The 27,504-nt window shown below is 41.7% G+C and overlaps 1 protein-coding gene and 1 long non-coding RNA gene across 2 annotated transcripts in view; one reads left to right on the top strand and one right to left on the bottom strand.

Moving 5' to 3' along the window:
- TENM1 (teneurin transmembrane protein 1) overlaps positions 1-20,931 on the top strand; it is a 570,964-nt gene extending 550,033 nt beyond the window's left edge. Inside the window, exons 26-31 of the mRNA XM_004587672.2 lie at positions 622-857; positions 9,523-9,819; positions 15,192-15,579; positions 16,604-17,824; positions 18,384-18,526; positions 20,173-20,931. Coding sequence (XP_004587729.2) covers positions 622-857; positions 9,523-9,819; positions 15,192-15,579; positions 16,604-17,824; positions 18,384-18,526; positions 20,173-20,931 — 3,044 coding nt within the window. The remainder of the gene's footprint in view (positions 1-621; positions 858-9,522; positions 9,820-15,191; positions 15,580-16,603; positions 17,825-18,383; positions 18,527-20,172) is intronic.
- Positions 14,591-22,574, bottom strand: LOC131478494 (uncharacterized). The gene is made up of 3 exons (XR_009244497.1): positions 20,473-22,574; positions 16,578-16,759; positions 14,591-15,648 (listed from the first exon to the last, which is right to left on the bottom strand). It is a non-coding gene; the product is annotated as an uncharacterized LOC131478494 (long non-coding RNA).
- Positions 22,575-27,504: the final 4,930 nt, after the last annotated feature.

Below are 27,504 nucleotides of genomic sequence, written 5' to 3'. Positions count from 1 at the left end.
CGCACTAGAATCTTGTCCTAACCCAAGAAAGAATGGAAGACAAAAAGGAGGAAAGAAAGAAGCAGGGATGGGGAGGAGGATGGGGTTGGAAGGGATGTGTTACAAGCTTCAGGGGAAATGAGAACAAGAAAGGGCCCTGCTAGGAAGGACCCATTCTGTTGTTACGTCATCCTGGACCATCACTCTGAGAGGAACGGTGCTGATGTTTGTCAGGGTTGCCATTGTCTTGGGTGCAACATCCCTGATGGCATCCCTAGGGGATGAGGAAGCTGGGTGGTGCTTCCTGCTCTGCCCATCCTGGTCCCCTCATCTCAAACTGGGGAGGCAGATCCAATAAGTCAAGGCACTTGTGAGAAAATTCTTCATGGATGCCCCAAAGCGCACACACACACACACTCCCCAAATCCAGCATGCAGTCTGGTATCTACACTAGAGTCTGGTATCTAACTGGGGAACTAACAGGACTCAAATGGATGGTTCTGCCAGTCAGACTGCCAATCTAGTCCAAAAGGCCATTAGCTCCTCAGTGCCCCATCAGCTCGGCCCTCCCCAAACATGCCTGCTATAGCTAAACTGGCCTCTTTACTGTTCCTGCCCTCCCCCGCCCTCTCTTGTCTACAGAAAATACTCTGAGTACCTATCGGGTGAGTCCAGATGGGTCCCTGCGTGTCACCTTTGCCAGCGGGATGGAGATCAGCCTCAGCTCTGAGCCACACATCCTGGCCGGCGCAGTCAACCCCACCCTGGGCAAGTGCAACATTTCCTTGCCTGGAGAGCACAATGCAAACCTCATTGAGTGGCGGCAGAGGAAGGAGCAGAACAAAGGCAACGTGTCTGCTTTTGAAAGGAGGCTGAGGGTAAGGCTTGGCCCTACATAGATATTTTACGGTTGTGGTTATTGTTTGAAAACTACAGAGCCTCCCTAATCAGAAGTCCTATTTCTCCAAATCTTTGCTAGGTGTCTAGCTCATATGATATGCTAATTCGAAAGAGAGTGCTAATGGCCGATAATGGTTCTGTATCCTTAAATGAGCATTCTAATAGGAGCTTTCTTTGTCATTAGCCAGCTAAAGTGCTGTAATAGTAGCAATTTCAGGCACCAAGAAAGTCTAGCTGGAGAAATACGTTTAGTCGGGAAGCCCTCTAATACTCCCTGCCAATATGCCCTAGGGATGCTTCCCAGGTCCCGTGGGTTGACCCAAGCATCCTTGCTCTTGGGTAGAACTGGAATCAGACCAGGCAGACACACACAGAAGGATGCGAGATGGAAAGTCATGTTTGTACAAAGGCAAATTGCAAAGAAAAATCGGTGAGTGATATGATTACAGGGAAAGCATTAAGGACCAGAAGGGTCAAGGTTAATACTGAGAGAGCTGCCTGGCAGAAAGTCAAGCCCTGGGAGACTTCCAGGCCTTTCCAAGCACACTTCACCACAGTTAACCAGAGGTCTCTGTCAAGGCTGTTTTCCTGCAGCACACAAAGTCCACAAACACAACAGCACCTTGGACTTCCTCGCCCTCCCCACTGACTGATGGAAGGATCAGCTTTCCAAATATAGGAATATTTGGTATGTGAGCCCTAGAACCTGCCAGAAACACACACTCACTCTTAAAGCCAGACCTGCTTTGAGTACCCACAGCGCAGCTGGGATACTGGAGCTGCTTGCATTTCCTTGACCCACAGGAAACATTTGGGAACCTTAAAGGCTGTGGAAATCCATGTCCCTGCCAACTACCACCCAGTTCCAAGGAGAGGCATGCAACGCAATCATTGACTGCACCTGGACAAATGATCTAGGACAGTGCTCGGTTTCCATGAGCTTTACTGGTGACAGAAACTCACAGCATTCCCCAAGCATTTTTGTAACAGCCACTGTAGTCAGCTGTGTGCACAAGACAGTCCATAGGCTTTGATTCGATTCGCCAGTCTCTGGTAGAATATTTATTAGACATGCCACTGAACAGAGAACTGAAAGCGCTGTGTGGATAGCAGGAAGAGTTTCCAGCAGAGTTCTTGAGACGGGCTTTTGCAGGTAGAACCATGGATGGGGAACTTGTGAACTGGCCTTGATGCACAGTTTTTACAACTGCCTTATGAAATGCTTTTTTTTCCCCCCACACCTGTGGAATGAAAACTTAGCACTGCCAAAAGAAAGAATTCATTACGGGTTTACCGCAGAAGAAAAATCATCTTGAAAAATCCTTCCTGGTCTGGCCTGCAGCTTAGAGCCTCAAACGTCATGACTTGGATCAGATGGTGTGTGACCTTGGGAGTGTGCATTCTTTAGGGTGACTCACCCGGTACTATCTGACCTGGGGAATGTCCATGTTCTGGGACTCCATTTTCTTCTCTTCATGTGTATAGATAATGGAGAGAAATGATAAACTGACATGCATATCCCAGATTGTTGTTCATGTTGAGGGTCTTTAAAAGAGTACCCTATGGCAGAGCTGAGCATAATTATGGATGGATTCTAAGGACCACAGGCTCATGCTGTTCTCTGTGTGACCTCTAGTCCCAGAGGTCGCGGGCCTGAAGAATGACACCCTTTCCTGGCTAGCTGTGGGACTGTGCGCGTCCTTAGAAAATCTCACAGCAGTAACAATCCTTCACGTGTGTTTAGTGCTCAGAGTTAACAAAATGCTTTCGTTGCCAGGATTTTATCTGATCATTTTGTAACCATCAATTTTCACTCCCAATTTACAGAGAAGGAGACTAAGGCCCAGAGAGGTTAAGTGATTTGCCCAAAGTCAAACAGCTATAAAGCAATAGAGCCAAGGCTAAAATACAGGTCTTTGTCTAGCACAGCACTCTTTCTACTGCATCTGGCTAAGCTGCCTTGTTCCTTAAAATAATTAATCTATAAATCATTGCCCCACTCAGTGGAGCCACCTTGGCAGGGCCTGACTCCTCGATTCAGTGCTGACAAAAAGAGACAAATAATCAACTCTAATGTACTAGCAAGTGTGGATGGGATAGGACAACTGGCTGGCCCCCAGTCAGGCAAAGCCTGGAGGTGGCACGCAGAGGGGAAGCGTGGGGGGGGGGTGTTGTTTAACTGGCTCATTTTTTTTACCTGCTCTCCCCATTCTTAGATGCTTTTCTTTCTATTGCTGACTCAGTTTCCCCAAATTAGGTATATCCAGTTTGATGGAATGCATAAATGGTTATTCAGGATTCAAGTTTTAAAAATGTTGATTCATTTTTATTTATCTGAAAATGAGGGAGGGAGAGAGAGAGAAAGAATCTTCTATCCATTGGTCCACTCTCCAAACACCTGCAATAGTCAGGGTTAGGCCGGGCTGAAACCAGGGACACAAAACTCCGTCTGGATCTCCCATGTGGTTGTCAGGGACTCAAGTACTTGAGACCATCACCTGCTACCTTCCAGGATGCACATGAGGAGGCGGCTGCATTGGACTCAATCCCAGGCACTCCAGTATAGTACACAGGCATTCCAAGCAGAAGCTTAAGCAACTATGCTACAACGGCGGCCCTTAGATCCAATTTTGGAAAGCCAAATTCTCTTTCCCCATTGACTTTATTCTGTCAAGGTGTGTCCTTTCACCCTGGGTAGTTTTCAAGGGTCAAGCTAATGAGCATTTTCTTTCTGGGCCGAATAGCCAGGCCACATTTGAAAGCTCGTGTGTAATGCCCTTGATTACCTTGAGAGCTTGGGTAGAACCATTTCTTTTTTCCAAACAGCCATTAGGAGTGAGGGCCAGCGAGCTCTCCAGAGCTGCCAGGACAGGATGTGAGAAAAGTCACACAACAAGAGCCTGTAAAACTCTGAGAAACGGGCTCCTCTATGAAAACCCACCCCAAGTCAGGAATGTGCGCAGCCGATTGTAAAGCACTAATTATTCGGGTACAACGTGACAGGTGCACTTAAAGGCCCATGGGATAAAAGGCACGTCAAGGGCTCTAAAACGCTGATCACACCTACCCTGGATTTTCTAGCTGAAAAAGACAGAAAGAATCAGAAATGGACGAGGCAGAACAGCAAGAGCTGCTTTTCTTCAATGATCAGTGACTTTTTTTTGCCATATAAAGTCAGAATCCTCTCCAAAGTGCTGGAAGCAGACTGTTGGGAAACATGAACCTCAGCCAGGGGATTTGTTGCCTTCCTTTACCTGCTCCAATAAGTGAAATAAATCACATTAACATCCTGAAATTTCATTTATTTTAAAAACCCATTTCCCCCCCAACCTGAGCTGTGTTTGAATCATCTTCCTTGCAAAGTACTTTCCCATCCCGCCCATGTGTCTTCTCATCTGCTGCGTCAATCTGTCCCCATAAATACATTTCCCTGGACAATAGAGAAATTAGAGTGCAGCTAACAATAGAGTGATTGTAAAAGAATTGGACATTCACCAAAAGCAAACTGGTTTAGGAACTACATCCACATTGCACCTTGCTATGTCCGTGGATAATAATGTTGTCATCTGATACTTAGGCCTGCTTTGAGTCCCAGAGCCCTCTATGAGATTTCATAGACTGAGTTGTAAGGTTACAGCAGAACTCTGGAACTACAGTCTTATTTATTAAAAAGAAGAAAAAAATGGAGGAAGCTTAGCACTTTAAACCAAAGTTATAAAATCAAGTAACATGATTATGTGTTTATAAGCAAAATGAAACAAGGACTCATCTAAAACCCTCACAATTGATTTTCTTCTCTGCTCAAAGATGAATGTGAACAGAGGAGGTTAGTTTTTAAATGCCACACGTGCCTGCTCATATGTGAGCTGAACTCTAAAGCGGGAAGGAAGTCTGGTTGAACTTGGGGTCTCTGGCTGATGAAGGCTAGGAAGTTGGAGAGGCAACCTGGAGAGTTCCAGTGTGTCTTGCTCATCTCTTGGAGTGCCTTTGTGGACAGGGTCCTTGGCTCCAGGGTGCTCCCAGGTGGTTCTCGTTTGGCTCACAGGATTTTAACTTCCTTCTCCCTGGTGGAGGCTCTCATTTTAGGAAAAATCCAGATAAGGAACCTATAAGGATAGATTCACTTGTTTTAAAAAATACATCAGGGGGCAAGGGTTTGGCCTGTGATTAAGATGCTGCTTATGATAGTCACATCCTGAATCTAGCTTGTTGATAATGCAAGGCGGGGGTGATGAGTCCACTGGCTGGGTCCCTGCTGCCCACATGCTACACCTCAAGCTGGGCCAGGGACTGTTGCAGGCATTTGAGCATTGAAGCAGTGGTTAAGGGTACTCTCTCTTGCAGTCTGTGTGTCTGCCTGTTGGGTAAATGCCTGTTGAGTAAACACATATGTGTACACATTCATGTATATATATATATATACACACACACACACATATGTGTGTGTGGGTGCATATGTGTTTTACATGTGTATGCATGTATATGTATATAGATATGCATATTTTAGTCCGAAACAACAAACGAAGATTGTCAGACACCAGTGCTGTTTTGGCAATCTTGGTGTTTTGGGTCAAGGAATTCTTGAGGGCTTTAAGTTATAGAAACTACACTGTAAATCTTGCATTCAGCAATTGGAAAGAAAGTATTATTCTGCACCTATCTTTACCTTGTAAATAAGGATGCATGATTCGGTCTGAACGTTTTTAGCATGTTAAAATAGGTAAACAAATAATCAACATGAATGCATTTAAGCAAGAGCAGGTTAACTCTAAGGGGAAAGGCATCCAAGATAAATGATATGATCAAAATCAGGTTAGTAATGAGTGGTGTTTGGTGGACAAACTGCTACATCCATAACTTTATACTTTTCTTCATCTGAGAAATGGGAGAATTGTTTGTACTACTACCACTAACCATAGTGATAACAACTCACATCTTCACTATAGCCCCATGATTCTCTCCTTTACTTTCCTAACACCTATGGGTTTCCCATTATCCCTCCCACGTCACAGATGAAGAAACTGAGACACAGGTCACACAGCTTATGAGTGGTGGTTACAGATTTTGAACTCTGACTATCTGACTCTGAAGCCCATTTCCTAAGAGCCTTTCTGGGGTGGGGATTTTGTGCACTGGTGATATAACAAGAAAATAAAAAACGCACAGGAAATTCCAGATAAAATGTTAGGTGGCAGGTGCTAATATCAAATATGTGTCCTGTTCATTGGTTAGCAACTATGAAACAAAATCAGGCCATTAAAATAATAATAAAATCATTAAAAATTAATAAAACCAGGCCTAAGTAAGACTTTGATTGTTACTATAGCAGTATCATAGAGTGATTACCTTACAGCAAGTGGAGAGCAGGCTAGCATGTGCTACTTTAAAATCAGCTGTGACTTTCCTATCCATTCTCATAACTTCATGAAAATTAAATTCAGTGGATCTTCCAAACTCCAAGGGTGGTGATTTGGCCCCTCTCACTTATTCGTCTTTTGACTTCTTCAGCAAAAATTTAAACAGGTGCTCAGTTGTGTTGTGAGCTGGAATGCTAGACAGTGTCCTTGAAAATGCAGCTTTCTGGTCCTTGAAGAAGAAGAAATAGTCCAACTGCTGTGAGCCTAACTCTGTTCAGTGTGTATGTGTGTAGGTTGAACCACAGGAAATTGCCCTTTGTGTAGGCCAAAACAAAGTCAAATGTTAGCAGCTGCCATTAGAACAACCTAACATAGCATTATCCTAATTGAATGTACCTCAAATTGGAAGAGTTCAGAAGCCCTTCTCTTGAACAATTAAAATACAAACTTTTCGGGAAAGATCAGGAAAGGGATTAGATGGGGAGGCAAAAGACACTTGCCTTTGGAGCTTCTCCCCGGCCCCATCTTATGCTGGCAGCACTGTGCATGGCTAGCCAGAACACATTCTTCCTTCTTTCCTCTCTGGTCCAAGTTTGGACACAAATCAAGGCCTTCTTCATACAGCTGGGGGGCAAGTATAAAGCAGGGCATGGATACGTCTTCCTCTACTTAAAAAAAATAACAAATACAGCTTTTCCACGACAACATGACAGCTTATCAGTTGCCAAATTGGAAGATCTGGTTCACCTGTGCAAGGCTATTCCCAAATTCCAGTCCTTTTTCTTTCCCATCTCTTGTTCCGATTAGTGGAGACTGGAAGAGAAGTGGAAATAAGAATTGTTGGCTCACACCTAGTGCAAGGGCTACTTGTATTTTAGGAGAGCACGTGTTTTCTCAACCTTGTGCATGACCCTAGCAGCCTGGGTCTCTTCCACACCACAGAGGCTGGCAGCCCATAGACACTCAACTGGGAGGTTGGAATAGATCAGCTGGAAAGCATCTTTCTTCCCAGGCCTCTCCCCTGCAGTGTCCACAGGAGACTCGAGGGGCCCTGTGCCACTCCTAACCTTTGACCCTCTTGCAGATCTTGACTGAATTTGACTTTTGCTTCCCAAGGTGACTCTGAAATGAGCATTTCACTTGCATCCGAATATTAGGGTGCATTAGCCAGAAGCAACAACCCCTGGCTGCAGGCGTCCCGGCATGTTAAAAAACGAACATTGGTGTTTTCCTCTGCTGATTTTGTAGTGGATTTTAAACAGCAATTCCTGCTTGGGTAGCAGTAATGACTTTAATAAGAAACGTGGTCTTGAGTAGTAAACTTAATCTATCAGACAAACAAAACCACAAATTTAGTTGAACTGGAAATCACTCATTACGATGGCTCTTTAACAATCATTATAACATAAATTGTAATGGTTACAACCATCCCTGGGAGTACATGGAGATTTCACAGCTATTATAAATGAATGGTATTACAGTTGCAGATTCGTGGCTATAAAACCGCAGGAAGAATAGTTGAAGAGAAAACACCTGGTCTCGTGTAGGCTTCCAAGCCCTGCATATCCAAAGACAGGAAATCTGTGCTGCTCTGTCACCTTTCAGGCAGTAACAGCAGGTGACTGTATATTTATGCAATTCAACGCTGCACACATTGGCTACAGATGGTCTGAACAGTCATCATTCACAATCTGTGGCTCTATTCCTTGAATTAAACCTCCCCCTGAGACTCACAGCGTGTCTCTCCAAATCATTGGAGTATGTAACACTAGTTTTTTGTATACAATTCATGGCATGGAATATGTGAAGGGTCCCTTTTTTTTGGCAGAGGTTGAAAATTAAAGGCAAATTTCATTAGTCTCAGCTGACTAGCAAAGAAATGGAAACCCAATAAGTTTATGAGACCGACTGCCTTACCTCTTGGCCACCGAGCCTGCAACCAATAAGTTTAAAAAGCCAAGTGGCCACCCCCCCATAGGAAAAATGGGCTGATATCATGAGCAGGTAATTCACAGAAATATATGCATGTGGCAAAGAGATAGCAACAAAGGCTTAACTGTACTAGTAATCAAATAAAATGCAAACCTCAGCAGCTGCAACACAACATTTTCCCACTTTGATATTGGGAAAATGAATGTCATAGTAAGGGTGGCATGAGATGGGCGCGCCCAGCACTAGGTGATGGGAGTATTCATTTGTGTAGCCTCTGGGCCCTACACTCTCTCAAGTGACTTGTGTAATGTGATCGGTTTGTGCTGTATTTATGTGTCAAAATATTGCACTATACCCGATACAGACAGACAAGTAAACAAAAAGTTGCATCAGGAGTGTTTTGATGGGCTCTTCTCACTTGACCCTGTTAATTTCACCCAGGAGCCCATATTAAGGAAATACTTATTTACAAAATTCCAAAAAATAGACATGAAAGAAACCTGGAAAAATGCTAATTGCCAACCATAGAAGAGATAACATTTATTATGTGGTAAGATAGTATATATTCATTAAAAGCAATATTTTAAAGAGCATGAGGACTGCTCAACAAAAAAACATTAGCTGAAAAAACATGTTTCAGTACAGAGTTCTATCTTAAACATATGAAACAGTTATGCAAAAAAATATTCGGAATGAAATGCAGCAAAGTGTTCAGTGCTTCTCATTGAATGGTGAGTTTGCAACTATCTTTTCTTTATAAACTTCCATATTTTTCCAGTTTTTCTGCAATGAAAAGGTCTATTACTTATTGAAAAGTGGGAGGTGGAGGAAGTTATTTTCGAAAGGAACATGTGAGCACTGCATTATGCTGCAGTGGGTTAAGCTGCCTGCTTGGGGTGCACACACCCCATGTCAGCGTGCCTGTTTGAACCCTGATACTTCTTCCAATTACTGGACATCCTGTCAGGCAGCAGGTGATGGTTCAAACCCTTGGGTCTCTACCAGCCATGCAGGAGCCTCTGATTGAGTTCAGGACTCTTGGTTTTAGCCTGACCCAACCAGTGCTCTTGAGACTTGAGCTAAACAAGATAGTCAACATCCTATCCATGAGAGGGCTAGGGAGACAATGGTAAGTTCTCCCTAGGAAGGAAGACGAAGTTCGGGCCCTCCAGAAATATGCCCTCTAGTGGGTGAATACAGAATGACACCAGAGGAACAGGAAACCCTAAGCTCCAGACGGAGAGAGGGCCGGCCCCCTTGTTGGGAGAGTGGGGAGACTCTTCGGAACTGTGAGTGCCCTAGCGAGGCAAACCCAGGCAGTGCTGTAAATATGTTTTGTATGTTTTTTCTGTAGGCCCACAACAGAAACCTGCTCTCCATAGATTTTGATCACATCACCCGCACAGGGAAGATCTATGATGACCATAGAAAATTCACCCTCCGCATCCTTTATGACCAGACTGGGCGACCTGTTCTGTGGTCGCCCGTGAGCAGATATAATGAAGTGAACATCACCTATTCACCTTCGGGACTGGTGACATTTATTCAAAGAGGGACATGGAATGAAAAAATGGAATACGATCAGAGTGGAAAAATCATTTCAAGAACTTGGGCTGATGGGAAAATCTGGAGCTATACCTACTTAGAAAAGGTAAGTGCCGGGCACGGGTGGGGCCGCATGGGGCAGTGGCAGGTACAAGTGTCTAAGTCAGAGTGTTCAAGACAATATTGAACATGGAACGAATTCCCCATGCTGGTGAGGGTCTGCAGGAGAAAAGCCTGCTCTGGATGTTCTGTTCTATAGAAATTTTAAAAAGAAAGAAGTTGAGCCTATGAGAACAGGCTGTTTTTCAGCTGAAAACTATCCATAATCCCACATTCCGCCAAGTACTTTTTCAGACTAAAGTCAAGATAATGGCTTAGCTTTCTCCTCATTTGAGCATATTTGTTCATGCTCTTGAAACGGTATCTTTATTATTACAAGAGCTCATACAGGGGGGAAATCGGTGGTAAATTATAAAGCCGTGGGTTAATGTATGTCAGCTCTGGGAAGGAGCCTCTTAGGCCGAGTGTAAGGAATTCTAATTGTGTTAGGGTAGTCCGGAAAATTTGAGTCATACACATTTCAAGGACCAATTTTCAAACATAATCAGCCTGGGGGAATGGTGGCCAGAGGGGCCGCGATGGTAATAGTCTTGTGTGGCCTGAGTCTATAATGGGAGCTGGCGGCCTCCATGTTCCCGTAAGAGCACGCAGGACAGGACTTGAGCTGCACAGAGGGAGCCATTGGTCAAACATCAGCCCCTACTCAGTGAAAACAGTTTCTGACCTGCTCAGGACCAGAAGACAATTGATCTCTGTCTGTCATCTCAGTGTGATTGCCCAACATAATGCCTCATTACCAAATCTGTACATTTAACTGAATTCAGTCTTGAATTAAATTCTGTGAAAATTGAAAAATGCTTCTCCCTTGAGGTTTCGAGGATAACCAGGGCCGGGTAGCCCCATAGACATTTTCAGAAAAGCCATAAGGAGCTCACAGCTCACATGGCAGAATCTCCCCATTTGTGCCAAATCGTGCCAAGCTTGCCTATTCGCTGGGGACAGTCTGAATCAACAATGTCAGGTTTTCCCTCGTTCCAATTTCAGTAACTAGAATGATTGGCCAAATGCCATGACCGATGTCTACGAAGTGACAAACTTGTTACAATATTAATTGAATGCAAACATTGAGAGAGATACACAGGCAAGTGTTCCTTAAGGTACATACTGCAGACCTTCAGGACAAAGCCTGCTCCCAAGCATTCACACAGCATTGGCTGCTAAGTTTGTTTTCCAGAAGCAAGGATGGGTTTGCTCCCTCCATCCTCCATGTAATGGCAGAAATAGCCATCACTCCCTAGAGGCATGGATGGATTTGAACTCACAACCCCCACCTCATTAGCACTTTGCTATGACCAAGTGAGCTAACTGTCTCTAGACAGTCAGTTCTAGCCCTCGAAGACTTCCCTTTTTGCCACCCAAAAACTTATCCCTCCGCCCCCCGCCCCTGAATACAGTTATTTAGCCTCTTCTCTGACGCCAGGGAGGAGGTTGTATTGTTGCCCTTTGCTGACTTAGCTGATGGTTTCATGAGATTTTCTCAAACAAATCATCTCGTGAAGCAAACCTGACATGAGTTCTCTTTGCTATAGAAACTTACCTGGTAGTAATTCTTACCAAAAAAAAAAAAAAGCCTCTAAGATTGTCAGCATCTACAGTATACTGAAAGTAAGATCTTACTGACCCAAAATAATGTATCAGGAGATCTCCAGTGACTTCAAAAGACTAGGTTATTAACCAGTGAGACAAGTGAAACCATTATGCCTGTAAGTTAATGTTTATCCTTTCCTTCATGTCTAATTTGTCTGTAATTAAAATAGTCTCAATTTAAGCAATTCTATCATGCAAAACTTGGGACCTACAAAATGCAGTATAGAATGGTTCTTCACTTCCAACATTCACTTTTTGCGAAATTGCTTTTGGTAGCATTACCATTGCCAGTGATAACTAATTCATTGAATAAATGTGATGATTAGATGAAACAATATAGAACACCCAATCAGAGATTTGAAATGCTAGCCTGCAGTTACTGCCACTTGAAGGTAGGTCAAAACAAGAAACAACAAAAGGAAAGAAAAGAGGGATGGAGGGAGGGAGGAAAAAAAAAACAGCTTTGAAATGGTGACTCTAGGGAAGCCGAGAAAGAAGAGCAGATTTGCCGACGTGCCATGTACGTGTGTGCGAGCCCCGCTGGCTTGCTGAGGTCTGTTCCCTCTGTGCTGAACATGACCTACACTGACATACGCTTTCACTGGGACAGAGCAGGGCCAATGGCTGTACTTCTGCTACCATAAAATAGGAATTCTCACACTTTAAAATATTCCTCTTTTTACACCCCCAATCATTCTGGCATCATTTCTGCATATTTTTTGCCATACCTGTAACTGCCATATACCAACAAGCCGCAGCAAGGGCAGGCGCTTGGCACAACAGCTGAAGTGACACTTAAGATGCCTGAGTTGTGGCCTGGGCTCCGCTTCCAATTCCAAGTTGCAACTGATGTGCACCCTAGGATGCAGCAGTTGATGGCTCAAGCACTTGGGTCCTTGCCAGCCACCTGAGAGACCTCAATTAAGTTTTGGATTCCTAGATTTAGCTTGGCCCAGCCCTGGCTATTGCAGGCATTGGATAGTGAACCAGAAAGTGGAAGACGCCTGTGTGTCTACACCATGTGTACATACGTAGCGGTTGTTTCTTTCGCCTTAACATGCAGAAGTCTTGCAAAGATAATTTTATTTCCTCTAGAGTAAGTAAAAGTTACTTATTACATATACAATGTCTTATAACTTTTGCGAAAAAAAAATTATTTGGACTGTGACTGTAGTAGCTTAAATGATTTCCTCACGATGTAAAAAGTCAGTTATTGCTTCCTAAGTTTTCTCTATGTGATCAGTAATTCTGTCTTGATTCATGAGGCTTCTCTGAATTTTTTTTAAAGACTTGTGAGGCCAAAATTTTGTATTATTGGAAGTGTCAAATCTTTCAGTGTCCTGAAATCATTGTCATTTTATTTTTAAATGAATGAAAATGCATTATATAATCATTTAAAATGCTTTAGTATTAATGCATTTGAACAAAATTCCTCTTTGGGTCTAAAGTTTTCAAATGCAACTTAGAGGGACAGACCGCAGTTTTCGGCTTTAGCTTCCAGGTGGCTGCACACTGCCATCTAGTGGTCATTCATGTGCTTTAGCTTTTCAAATTTCTGCTCTAGCTTCTCATTCAAATTGCATATACAGCCATGTTTTTGCTTTGCAAAAACCTTTTTTAGAATTTCACAATTAAAATGATAAAAGTCCCATCACTCTGTTATTTGAGCTAATACTGAGTGACCTTTTATCCCATAGCAGCACTGCAGGTATTAGACTCGTAAGCATTGTTTTTGAACCAGCTGAGAATGCCCACCCAAAGCGAGAAAGCAGCCTAATGTTAATGAAATTGTATTCTGGAAAGACAGTACTTACGTTCATGAGATTTCTGATCACATCATTCACATCTTTGCCCTTGTCAAGAGGCTTTAAAACAGATGGAGCTTTTAAGACAGCCCGGCAGTAGCACCTAGGAGTAGGGCTCAAGCAGTGCCTTCGCTGCAGGCTGGAGGGCGAGAATGGGGAGGGGACACAATCACGATGTGCTGTGACTGTTTGGCAAGGCTGGTAGAGTGACTGGAAACGGCATGGCCCTGGCAGGCTAGTACTAGATAATGCGTGATGGCCATATAGTGATTTCCTTGGCCCATGTGGCAGGTGGCATGTTATTTGCTCATGCACAATTGACAGAAAAATTGAAAAGAGCTAAGAACTCTTTCAGTATAGATCATGAAAAGGCATCTTCTAACCCTGGTGTCCCTCCTCCCCCCGCCAACCAGCACCTTCTAGCAAATTTCTATGAAAATTCCCTACTGGTTCTACTGAGCTCTTCTTTGGTCATGGAAGACACTTTTCACATCCCGTCCCCAGACTCAGGCAGAATTTTGAAGTCCCCTGCATTATAGGAAAGTTTTCAGAGATCACAGTGGTGGCAAGCTGACAGGATTTCAGTTCCCACCTCTGGATCCTCAGGCATAATGTTGCTAGAAGAGAATGAATGAATGAATGAATGAATGAATGAATAGTAGTGGCTGATTTTGTAGAGTACTGACGTGTTCAACATCAGTAAGTCTCCGAAGGGTAAGGAGGATAGTTTCAGAAAGCACATCCAATATCAGAATATAATTTTATATTTAGAAGAGCTAACATGTTTATGTAATTCATGTTCATAAATATGTATGTTATTTATATTTAGAAAATGAAAAAAACTCCATTTTCATACTATAGCATTCAGAATATAAAGCTCAGTTAAATCCCTTTGCTTGATAAGGAAATTTTCAAGAGCAGAACAGTCAAGCTGTCCCTGGGAGGTAGAACCGGCTCTCCAGGAATGAGGAATTGTTCTTCAGTAAGAGGACAGTCGGGGTCAGGCATGTGACATGGACGTTAATGTTCCACGTTGGATGCATGCATCCCATATTGGGTTCAGCTTCTAGCTTCGTTTCCAATTCCAGCCTCCTGTGGATATGCACCCTGGGAGGCAACAGGAGACAGTTCAAGTTCTTGGGTCTCTACCTCTTACCTAGGAGACCGGATAGAATTCGGGACGCCTGGCTTCAGCCAGATCCAGCAGGCATGTGGGGAAGCCACCAGCAGAAGCAGGCTTTCTTTATGCTTTTCAGATCAATAAAATGAAGCAAATTGGGGTTTTTTTAAAATTATTTTTATTGGAAAGTCAAGTATACAGAGAGAGGAGAGACAGACAAAAACTCTTCCCCCATTATTCCCCAAGCAGCCACAACGGCCAGAGCTGCACTGATCCAAAGCTGGGAACCAGGAGCTTCTTCTGGGTCTCCCACGTGGGTGCAGGGTCCCAAGGCTCTGGGCTGTCCTTGACTGTTTTCCCAGGCCACAAGCAGGGAGCTGGATGGGAAGTGGGGCCACCAGGATTAGAACTGGTACCCATATGGGATCCCGGCATGTGTAAGGCAAGGACTTTAGCTTCTAGGCTACTGCGCTGGGCCTGTTTTTTTTTCCATGAGAGTTAAATGTTAGTGAGTCAGAGTCCTCCTTAGCACAGTGCCCCTTTCACAACCGTTTAAAATGAGATCAACCTGTATTTAGATTGTTATTTCTCAGACTAGGGGTTATTTCCCAACAAATATTTCTGAAATATAGATCCGTTTCAGGAAAAGGGGTTGCATAACTGGAGAATTCTTCACTCTTAATGTAATGCTTCCCTTACATAAAAATGAGAATCGAAACAAAAGTTAAGGCATGAATCTGAAGACTACTACTACCTCGTGTATCACTTCACAGAATTAACTCCACAGCCACATCAGCTCCTATGAAGTAGGTAATTCCTGTATGATTCTGCTTTGTCTCATTCCAGTCCGTGATGCTTCTCCTGCATAGCCAGCGGCGTTACATCTTTGAATATGACCAATCGGATTGTCTCCTGTCAGTCACCATGCCTAGCATGGTGCGCCACAGCTTACAAACCATGCTTTCCGTGGGCTACTACCGGAACATCTACACCCCACCAGACAGTAGCACTTCCTTCATCCAAGACTATAGTCGAGATGGCCGACTCCTGCAGACCCTGCATCTGGGGACAGGGCGCAGAGTTCTACATAAGTACACCAAGCAAGGGAGGCTGTCGGAGATTCTCTATGATACCACTCAGGTCACGTTAACGTACGAAGAATCTTCTGGAGTGATTAAGACAATCCACCTGATGCATGATGGATTCATCTGCACAATCAGATACAGGCAGACGGGTATGTTGTGAAGGAGTGCTGATGGGCACCACATTGGGATTTCCTCATGAAATTTTCATTTCCTGTATTCTGAGAAACATCAGTACACATTCAAGCCAAACAATTTTCACTTGAGCTATCACATCCTCTCCTACTGAAAATTTAAAGCACTTAGAGGCTACATGAAAGCCTCGTTTTTAAAAAATACAGTGCATATTTTTTGTGCAGATGTCAAGAGTTGATATCTACATATCTAGTCTAGCCATACACCTGTTGCCTCTCCCCACTAAAGCCTCCCAAAGATGCAGCTGCAAGATATGATTGTCACTGAAATGAGTTCAAGCCCTATGTAAGCCTTGGTGGATAACAAAATATTGTGAAAAGTCAAGACTTTTGACTATATATTCATCTGTTGAGTGTATTAAAAATGCCCAGAAACAGTTGGTTTAGTGCTGGGCTTTGTCAAAATTTCACCCTTTGATTTCATAGCAGAGATTAAATGAAAGTATTTTGTCTGTAACTTTAGCAAGAAAGCCTGTTCATATCAGTTTCATCACCCCAGGTTACTGGATGGGTTAGTGCTTCTGTAGTTTCCATAATTAGATTATGCTGTAGTAAAATTATGCCAGACTTTTTTTACATATTTGATGAATACCACCTACAAGAGTATACAAGGACACTTAAAAAAGTTTTTAGGAAATGAACTGAAAGGTAAGTTAATTTGGGTGCCAAAATTTTTCAAACCCATAGTTGTTTCATGATACATATTTTCCATTAACTTTTTGAAGACCACCCAACACCCATGCACATGGAATTGAAAAATGTTTGAGATTAAGAAACTTATTTCTTGCCATTCCCTTTTTTCTGTTTCTGAATCACCTTTGTACAGGTGATATGTTCAGGAAGTAGGTAACAGAAGTCAGTCTCTACTGTTCAGTTTTGAATGTGAATGCCCCAGTGCTGAACCATCACCAGAGTGTTGGATTGCTTCATACTTGATCACCTAGTTCTTTTCTCACCTTTTAACACCTTTTGATTCCTACAGGACCTCTTATTGGACGCCAGATTTTCAGATTCAGTGAAGAAGGTCTTGTGAATGCCCGGTTTGACTACAGCTACAACAACTTCCGTGTCACCAGCATGCAGGCTGTGATCAACGAGACCCCTTTGCCCATAGATCTGTACCGATATGTTGATGTCTCTGGTAGAACAGAGCAGTTTGGAAAATTTAGTGTCATTAATTACGATTTAAATCAGGTCATTACTACTACGGTGATGAAGCACACCAAGATCTTCAGTGCCAATGGACAAGTCATCGAAGTCCAATATGAAATCCTAAAGGCGATTGCCTACTGGATGACTATCCAGTATGATAATATGGGCCGTATGGTAATATGTGATATAAGGGTAGGAGTAGATGCCAATATAACAAGGTACTTCTATGAATACGATGCTGACGGGCAACTCCAAACTGTTTCTGTAAATGACAAAACCCAGTGGCGTTACAGTTATGACCTCAATGGCAACATTAACCTGCTAAGCCATGGGAATAGTGCTCGTCTTACCCCTCTCCGATATGACCTCCGAGACCGCATCACCAGATTAGGGGAGATTCAGTATAAAATGGATGAAGATGGCTTTCTGAGGCAGAGGGGAAATGATGTCTTTGAATACAATTCTAATGGGCTGCTGCAGAAAGCCTACAATAAGGCTTCTGGCTGGACTGTCCAGTATTACTATGATGGCCTTGGGCGACGCGTTGCCAGCAAGTCCAGCCTCGGGCAGCACCTCCAGTTCTTCTATGCAGACCTTGCCAACCCCATAAGAGTTACTCATTTGTACAACCACACAAGCTCCGAGATTACGTCCCTGTATTATGATCTCCAAGGTCATCTCATTGCCATGGAGTTAAGCAGTGGTGAAGAGTATTATGTGGCCTGTGATAATACAGGTACCCCACTAGCTGTGTTCAGCAGTCGAGGTCAGGTCATAAAGGAAATATTATACACACCTTATGGTGATATCTATCATGACACTTACCCTGACTTTCAGGTCATCATTGGTTTTCATGGAGGACTCTATGATTTTCTTACTAAATTAGTACACCTAGGACAAAGGGACTATGACGTTGTCGCTGGTCGATGGACAACACCCAATCATCACGTATGGAAGGAGTTGAACCTCCTTCCGAAGCCATTCAACCTCTACTCCTTTGAAAATAACTACCCGGTTGGAAAAATTCAAGATGTTGCCAAGTATACCACAGGTACTGCAACAGTGTAAAACTGCAAGGCAGACTTGAAATAACTCGGTTCTGTTGATGTTATCACAGAATCGCAATGCCTTTGTAAAGATGTTTCCTCTTCCTGCCAGTTAGCCCACAAGGTTCTTATGCACTCCTTTAGTTTTTTAAAGTGAGCAAGCCATGCAAGTGAATGTATAACATGCCGAACACATTTTTTTTTACCCCTTTACGCTGCTTCTCTTGTACAAATAATATCATAAAAGCAAAGTTCAGAATTATGTTGCATCAGATAAATCCAATATCACCATCACGGTGACCTTAGCACCACTACCACATTAAAAGAATTTAAAAAAGAGTGCGAGCCTATCTCTAGGATTGTCCACAAGCCAAAAGGGTTCTCTGTAGGGAGAAGACCAGGCATTTTACCATGGTCATAAAAGCAGGGAATTCTATCCCTAACTTCCCATTGCCTGAACATGTTGAAAGCAAGAGAGGCATCTTTCCAGTTTTCAACAATGGTTGTAAAATATGAACTTTTAAAGTTTGTTTTTTTTTTTCTTTCACAATTTCTGTCTTATAGACATTGGCAGTTGGTTGGAGCTATTTGGTTTCCAGTTACACAACGTACTACCTGGATTTCCCAAACCAGAATTAGAAAACTTGGAATTAACATATGAGCTTCTACAACTTCAGACAAAAACTCAAGAGTGGGATCCTGGAAAGGTTGGGGACATTTTACTCTCTCTGTTTAGCTGGAGGGCAGGGGCGGGGGAGGGGGAGTAGACGCATGCAAAGCCATGAAATGCTGTTCCCACACATCTGCTTACTTGTCCTTGAGACTTGTTGAATATTCATCAAAGTGACCATGACTTATCAGAAGGTAAGGAAAGAGCAAGAAATTGGGAATTAGGGAAAAAAAAAAAGTGAAGACTCACAGCTTCCCTGATGCAATGGGTAAACAAGAAAGGAAAACTGAACTGTCAAAGTTCTGACAGGCTGCAAAGGGTGACTGTGGAGCCTCCGTGGGAAGGAGTGTTCACTAAGAGACATGAGAATGCTGGATTTCTTCCCAAGACCTCACTCATGTGGAAGCTAAAGAAGGGATCTCATAGAATTTAAAAATATAGCAGTGGCTACCAGAGGCTGGGGAGGGAAAGATGGAGAGGGTTGGTATATATTCCTCGTAGGAAAAGTGCAAGATGGGGTTTTAGGTGTTTTCACTATAAAGAAATGCTAAATACTTGAAAGGATCATTTACCCTGATTAAGAATTACACGGTGTATACATACAGCCAAAATTAAGATTGTACCTCGTAAATATGTACACTTTTCACAAGTCTGTAACATTTTAAAAATAATGACAACTAAATGACCACCTTCCCCAATTATCAGAGTCCCAACTGTAAAATAATTTAAAGGATGATCTCTCAGAACACGGATAGATTTGAAAAATTCTCTTGACAAAATGTGTAACAATGCAGCAAAAATATTACAGGGATAAAGTCTCTGGACCAAATAAGAATAGCAAAATAGTCAAGATTTAACTGATGACTTCATCTAAAGTATGAGATACAAATCAAAACAGGAAGACCTCCTTTCCATGGAAAGCAGTGGGAATACATTTGCATAAAAAAGGGAAACTAAAATTTGCGTGTAAGACTACATTTTTTTAAATCTAACAATGGTAAGGGAAAGTAAATTCTAAATAGAGCCAACAGGCTTATTCTACTTTGCAAATACATATATGTAAGCATTTTCTATAATTAAAAATTCCTTATTAAAAAAGTTAAGCCAAGCACTGAAAATTGCTGATGCCTCCTAATGGATCCGCAGAGGTTTATTCGTCTTTTCTCTTTAGATATTGATGTTTGAAAACCACCAAAAGTTTAAAAAAAAAAGGTTCTTTTAAGCTACATGGAGATGAGTGAATTCTGTACTGCTTTGCTGTAGTCATCTGTAAGATCACAAGCTGCTGAAAGCTAGAGCTACAGCTCATGAGCGTCTTTGTGCTTCATTGTATTAGCTGTATGTGCAGTAGCCACATCCAGTTGGTGTCATTACCACTGCTGAAAACATAGGGGTCTGTGTTTTGAGGGGGTCTGAATCCATCGCAAATACTTCTGGGCTCAGAAAAATCCAGTATCATTTTTCCATGTTTGCCTCAACAAATATTTAAGAACTCTAGGTGATCAGGCACCTGTTAGTCTTCTCTTTATGTCTAGTGAAAAGGCTCCAAAATTGGGCTTGTTTTCAGAATGCTAACCAAGAAATTCCAGAGCGGAGGCAGAGCCCTTGCAAGCCCCTCCTTTACAGAATCACCAGGTGTCTGACTATGCTGCATTTGAACTGGGCCTTTGTTTTCTTTCCTAGACCATTCTGGGTATTCAGTGTGAACTCCAGAAACAACTAAGGAATTTCATCTCCCTGGACCAGCTTCCCATGACTCCCCGATACAATGACAGACGGTGCCTTGAAGGAGGGAAGCAACCGCGGTTTGCTGCTGTCCCTTCTGTTTTCGGAAAAGGTATAAAGTTTGCCATCAAGGATGGCATAGTAACAGCTGATATCATAGGAGTAGCCAATGAAGATAGCAGGCGGCTTGCTGCCATTCTCAATAATGCTCATTACCTGGAAAACCTGCATTTTACCATAGAGGGGAGGGATACTCACTATTTTATTAAGCTCGGGTCTCTAGAGGAAGACCTGGTGCTTATTGGTAATACTGGGGGGAGGCGGATTCTGGAGAATGGGGTCAATGTCACCGTGTCCCAGATGACCTCTGTGTTGAATGGGAGGACTAGACGGTTTGCAGATATTCAACTCCAGCATGGGGCCCTGTGCTTCAACATCCGGTATGGGACAACTGTGGAAGAAGAAAAGAACCACGTGTTGGAGATCGCCAGACAGCGTGCTGTGGCCCAGGCCTGGACTAAGGAACAGAGACGGCTGCAGGAAGGGGAGGAGGGCATCAGGGCGTGGACAGAGGGGGAGAAGCAGCAGCTGCTGAGCACCGGGAGGGTACCAGGTTACGATGGGTACTTTGTGTTGTCTGTTGAGCAGTATCTGGAACTTTCTGACAGTGCCAACAATATTCACTTTATGAGACAGAGCGAAATAGGCAGGAGGTAACAGAAACAATCTCTGCCTTTGCGTCACCAAAGACTGCCTGTTTTTAAAACATAAAACAGTTTATTGTATTGGTTTTCTAGATCAGAACTCTGTATATGTAAATATGGAGGAAAAACAAACATATCCAACTGCCTTTCAATGTGACGGAAGATGGTATTTTAATATTGTTTGTTTAAACTCTTTACGAAATGACAGGTTTTTAGTTCCTGTGTGGCAGTATTCAAAAATAACACAAGTAGAACTCCAACTGCTAAAAAAAAAAAAAAGGGTTTTGGAAAGCACTGCTTGAAATTCCTCCAGCCATTCCTATGTCCTGGTATGCCAAAAGTATTCGAGGTTCACGTTTAACCGGCAGTAGGACTTGGAAGCTATGTACAAAGGTGGTGGTGCGATCCTAACAGAATCTTGCCTCTCAAAAGACCGTCCTTTCATTTTCCAAATCTGGTATAGCAAACTTAAAAAGAAGTGGAAAATGTTCTCAAGCCACCATCTCCTAGAGTCAGGCCCCTTTTGTCCTTCCTCCCCGATTACTCCCTCTTGCTTGTTCAAGTACCTGCCGTGTGGTTGCACTGTGTTTTTGGCGTGTGGGGGCCGGGTTCTGCCTACCATGCTTCCCTGCGGGTGTGATGAGCACCCCGAGGAGCCATTGTGCACTTGTGTACACGTGATACCAAAGCAGCCGGCCCACGTGACACCTCTCACCCAACCTCTTCTGGCTGAAGTGGTTACCCAGCTGTGTGCAGCTGTTTTGGTGTCATGTAAACATAGCTTTTAGTAAACTGGGTAGGAATTTCTCCTTTCTATAGAAGGTGTGCTTTGGTCATAGTTTCCCAATAGTGATTCAGTCTTTGTACACTAATCTAATGGTTTTGTGCACGTGAAAGGTAACTTACTAACAAGTACGATTCCGGTACAAAAAGAAAACAAGGCTTTAGGGGGCCCTTTGTGCCTGAGATGTTGATAAATATGTTAACTAATAGTTAACTGCTGAAATTCCCAAGAGCCAAACTAAAAAAAAAAAAAAAAATAGACCTAGTAGTAAAGCGAAAGGCAAGACTAAACCGAACATCACAGTAGTTGCCACATTGTTTCAGTCCACTTTTCTTTCAAACATTGTCTGTCTTGCACATCTCCCAGCCACATTTGGGAAATTAAGTGAATCCTTTCCAACCCAGAACATCACAACTCCATACACACTAGATTTTCCTAGCATAATTCATACAGCCAACTCTTTTAGTTCCCATCTTTACCCACTTTTATTTTTTATTACATTGTCTCGCCTGCCTAGGAAAATGACTATTTTCCAGAACAAGTTATCCATGTGTGATCATTTAAAAATTGGAAATAGGGTCAGGGTGAGTGTGAAGATCAGTTACAGTTGCTCAATCTCTAAGAAACCTGCAGCGAGCTGGGAGATTTGTGTCTAGTGACAAAGAATTTGTAAAATGCTGTGTCATTGACCACAAATGAAAATCCAGCACCACATGACCCAGAGAGAATCCCCCTGAGCCCACTTCTACCCCTTCACCACCAAGTCTCAACATTTACTGTGTGTGAAGGAGAATTTAAGACGGAATATTAGTCTGGATTCCTTCCAGCTGCTATCTAAATACAGTACAGGGTCATTGCCTTGCTATGTGATGACAGTTTCTTTGAAAAATACGCAGTCAGGATCTAGGCTCCTGTTAATATTTGTAAAGAGTTGCACTCACACTGCATAAAAGAGAGTGAAGGAAAAGAGGTGGGGGGAATCTCAGCTGAGATTAGGAGACAGTATCAAGCATTTCCTTTTCAAAGCCTTGCAGTTGGGATAATCACATTCTTCTACATGTATCGAGACTGGGAAGGGGAAAGAGATGGGAGGCGGGGAGAGACCACCATGAGCACATCCCTCTAGGTAATTGAGGTGCACTAGGTCAAGATATTGCTAATCCGGACAAAAATCAGAGTATTGACTTTTTCCCAAGTCAGGCTTGGCACAGTATTTATTCAAGATGAAATTTTTAACTACTAACAAACTTGTCAGGAATTTGAATACCTCCACATCAACCTAAAAAATGAACCTTAAGTTCCTAGAACCTCTAATGTTCTTTTAAATAGATGAAAAAACAATTTGTGAATTGTATATAAGGACTGCATTCATAAATGTGTCTTCGTACTTTATCACTAATTCAAGATATCAGTATTGGAGTCTATTTTGCTTATATTTTAAGCAATTATACTTTTTGCAATTCACTGATGATGTATCACTTTCAAACTGCTTTAAATATCCTTCAGAAATGCATATTTGAAACTTTTACTTAATAGTAATTACCTTGAACTGTGCATTTCTAGTTTGTAATACACATTTAGTTAGTTTTGTGCCTTTAGTTTCTTAAAGTTCTATTTGTATTATATTCAGGAAATGCACTTTTTAATCACTTATGGCTGTGGTTTTAATACTGCCTTGAACTATTACTGTTCTCTTTACGACTCCTAAAGTTTTGGGGGAACAAAGGAAAACAAACCAAAACATTAGCACCAATGAGTACTCAATCTAAGAGAAACATTTTGTCATTTCTTAATATCAACATGGAGATACAAATTACATCGCTTCCTATTTGAATAGAAAGAACACCTTCATTGGCTTGTTGCTCTGAAGTTTAGATTAGCGCAAAAGCAATTCATTTGCATTTCCTGATGAAAATCAGTTTTAAAAAACATACATGAATTTCTCATACCCAGAAGACAGGTGACTGACAGCGCACAACCATTCAAGTAATTTAATGTGGGAGGCATAGCACTTGGATTCGCCTATGAAGGAGCACTCTGGGATGGAGGCAGGGAATACTCCATGGTTGTTTTCCTGGTTGGACCCATTTTATTTGTACTAGTTTGTTTTGTTTTGTTTTGTTTTGACTCTTGCACTACAATCTAGAGATCCAAATGAGCTGAAACTTCAAAGTCTAATGGACATTTCAATATGCCTCATTGTAGTTTTCATTCTAATCATTATTGATTAGAAGTGTAACTGCAGAAGGCAAGGAAATAAAGCTGAAAACATACTTTCAACAAAACACCACAAAAGTAAAATGTATGTTCTATTTTTAACCCCCAAAATTATGTATAAAATAAGTGTGTCCCTTTATCAATTTATGTAGAAGATCTATAATATATAGACTACACACATATAATATAACCAAATATATGAGCACTTGACAATGTATAATTTATAATTTTCTTGATGCCTACAGAGAGGTATAAAATTAAGTTATACTTTTCATGAAGCTTTTCTTCTTCATTACTATTGACAGTTTCAGGCATTACATCACATTATTTCTTCCCTTTTTCTTTTCTCTGTAAAAATGATATTTTAACCAGACCAGGCCCCATCATAATATCACCTGTAAACAGTCATGGCAAAGTTTTTGCATTTATAAAGATATGTTCATGGAAGGGCAATTGTAATAGCATTTGGTAGAAATGAAAACCAAAATACAGCAGTCAAGTATTGAACTAAAGCTTTAGAGAGAGAGAAGTTTATGATAACTTGTGGAAAACACATAATGTTACAGACTGTACACAACATTCTTATTTTCTTGGAGGAACTCACATACACATAGGTGACCTGACTAGTACTTCAGATCTCACACTGCTCTTCCACAGCCTTCTGTAAGGTTCTTTACTCTGCAAAGAAAACAAAAACAAAAACAAAAAATACAAAAAAAATACAAAAAATAAAAAAGCAAAGCAAAACAAAAAAAATAGAAAACAAACAACAAAAAAAGAATTCAACCACAAAATAGTGACTATTATTTCAGTGTGTCCTTTATGTGAAAGCTATTAAGGACCAAATATATTACTGTGTGTAAGAAATTACTTCCTAAACAGTAACTGAAAATACTTAGAGTTAAACTTGCTGTGGATTTTGTCTTGGCAGTTGTCATCTTACATTATTTGTCAAAGGAAATGTGTTTGGCAGTTAAAAAATCTTTCTTTAGATTTAGTGGTGGACTTTAACCTCTTAAATAAATGTTAGTCTATCAGAGTGTGTCCTTGAAAAATATTTTACTTGTATGGATCATGACAATGTCTAAATCTTTACTATTCGAACGAAAGTATCAGTATGAGAGAAGGCAAAAAAAAAAAAAGAGAGGGAGGGAGAAGCATAGCCTTTATGTCAGAAAAACATTTTTAGCTGCTTACTTTCTCATGAAAAGTAAAGATGTTTACAGTGTATGCCAAGATTTTCAGTTTCTATATAACAACAGTTAGAGGTTCGAATCATACTGATATTGTGTTATAATGGCCTGAGCCATGTTGCTAGGAAACAATAGGTTCCAATTTTGTATTCCTGCTCTCACTCCTGTGCTGAAAAGTGACTGGATACTGTACAGGTTCATGTTCTCTGGCTGCAGTTAAATGGTCTTTTGCATTTTGCTCTGGCTTTCAGGCCAGAAGCATGCATTTTTCTACAAGAGCATCACAACAACATGCTGTAAATATTTAAAGTCAAACATTATGTGTCGATATTTGAGAGAAAAGTACTTTGAATATTTCATTTTTAAAAAATAAAATTGCAAATGAAACCTGTGTCCCATTTTATTCCTGCGCCAAATGGTATTCTCTGGTCAACCTGGCCACCTGAGATAGGGGGAGGGGATCCCTAACTGCGAACAATGAAAGCACATCATTTTAAAAATATATCTGCACAAATCAAAGCAGCACTTATCCTAGGCAGCCATCTTGTCCTTTTGATGTTTCATACAAATATGATCTCTGACACAAATGACCACCTAATAAACAGAGACAGTAGCCGCTGTAAATGTAAATGCCTCTTGGCCGTGACTTTTGAAAAGATTCTGCTCTCCTGCTGATGCCTTCTGAGCAGTAGAAAAGAAATTTGAAAAATCTCCAAATAGGGAGGAAACAAAGCTAGGAGACCATGGCATCCAAATACATGAGCAAAACCACAGGCTGGTGGGGCGTGGGGAGGGGCAACACTGAAAGAGGAATAAAAACAACAGGTATTGGCAAAACTCTGCATCTCCAGCAATTACAGTCACCATTTGGCTGTTGTTTTTCCCAAGAAGACAAGTGCAAGTGATGCTAAGAAAACTGTAAAAATTCAACCTGATACTAGTGGGGACACAGGATAGTCCAAATAGCCACTTCACTGAAATTTGCTTGGAATGCTTTACTTTATAAGTCACTTCAACAATGCCCCGCTGCTTTTTCATTCACTGATATAGGACTACCCAGATACAGTGAGGAGAGTCATGGGACAACCAACCTCGATTGTCTCAATATAACACATCATCCCAAACCAGCAGGGAGTGTGCGGGCTAAGACTAGGGCTGTTAGTAACACCTGAGAATATTTTTTTTTTTCAAAATATCCAACTCACTCTACCTTCAGAATATTTTTTAAAAGAGGGCAACAGATCCTACATTGAATCATTAAAAGTAATAAGACTATTCACCCTCAACCTTAAGATTTCTCAATGTTATTAAACATTTATCAATATGATTTGCACCTCAGTACCTCAGCCCCTTTAAAGTTTTATAATTGCAATTCTGTAATAATCCTGTGAGGATGCAGTATCCCCATTTGGCATGTGCAATAGCAGTAAGAGGCTGACATATTTAAGGTCACATATATATGTGAGAAACCCAAAAATCTAATTCAGGTCCCATGCATTCCTGCCTTTCCTCTTTGGCAAGTATTGAATATGGTATTACCTTTTGTCATTTTTCCTGAAGATTTGTTTTTTATTGGCAAGTCAGATTCAGAGAGAGAGACAGACAGAAAGATCTTCCATCCACTGGTTCACTCCCTGAGTGACCACAACAGCTGGAGCTGAGCTGATCCAAAACCAGGAGCCACAAGATTCTTCCATGTCTCCCCATGGGTGCAGGGTCCCAAGGCTTTGGGCTGTCCTCAACCATTTTCCCAGGCCACAAGCAGGGAGCTGGAGGGGGAGAGGAGCAGCTGGGATATGAACCAGGGCTCATATGGAATCACAGTGCGTGCAAGGCAAGGACTTTAGCCACTAGGCCCCTGGGCCTGATCCTACCTTTTGTTATCTTGTGAGAGGACAGTTCAATTTCTGTGTACCCATATACACAATCCAGACATATGTTGATAAACTTTATCCTGTTGATCATGCTTGTTACGTCTTTCTACATTAAAAAAAAAAAAGGAAATCTTCATTTACAAACCTAATGGGTAATAATTGAGGCTTTTATTATGAGGTCAACCAATACTTTGAATTATGAACGTGTCCAAATTTACACTTCACTCCTAGCCATGTACTGTAAGGTACTGGTAACCCATTTATGACAAGGTGGCAAAGTTGAATTTACAGCAATTATAGCATCCTCACAAGAAGCCTAGGCATCCTATAACCTTGAAGTACTGAGGTGCGAATCTGAATTTTATTGTTAATAAACTTTGGCTTTGAGCTCAATAATGTGAATCAAATAAAACACACGCTGATGTTGAAACATCCTTAACAGATTTTAAAGCTATTTCTCACATTTTAATATTCTACATATTCTACCAATGAATATCTTAAATTCAGCCTTTTATTTA

The sequence above is a fragment of the Ochotona princeps genome, chromosome X (genome assembly GCF_030435755.1).
Source record: "Ochotona princeps isolate mOchPri1 chromosome X, mOchPri1.hap1, whole genome shotgun sequence".
In the NCBI taxonomy this organism is placed as follows: domain Eukaryota; kingdom Metazoa; phylum Chordata; class Mammalia; order Lagomorpha; family Ochotonidae; genus Ochotona; species Ochotona princeps.
Note: the sequence above shows the minus strand (reverse complement) of the source record. Positions and strands in the feature narration are given on the sequence as shown.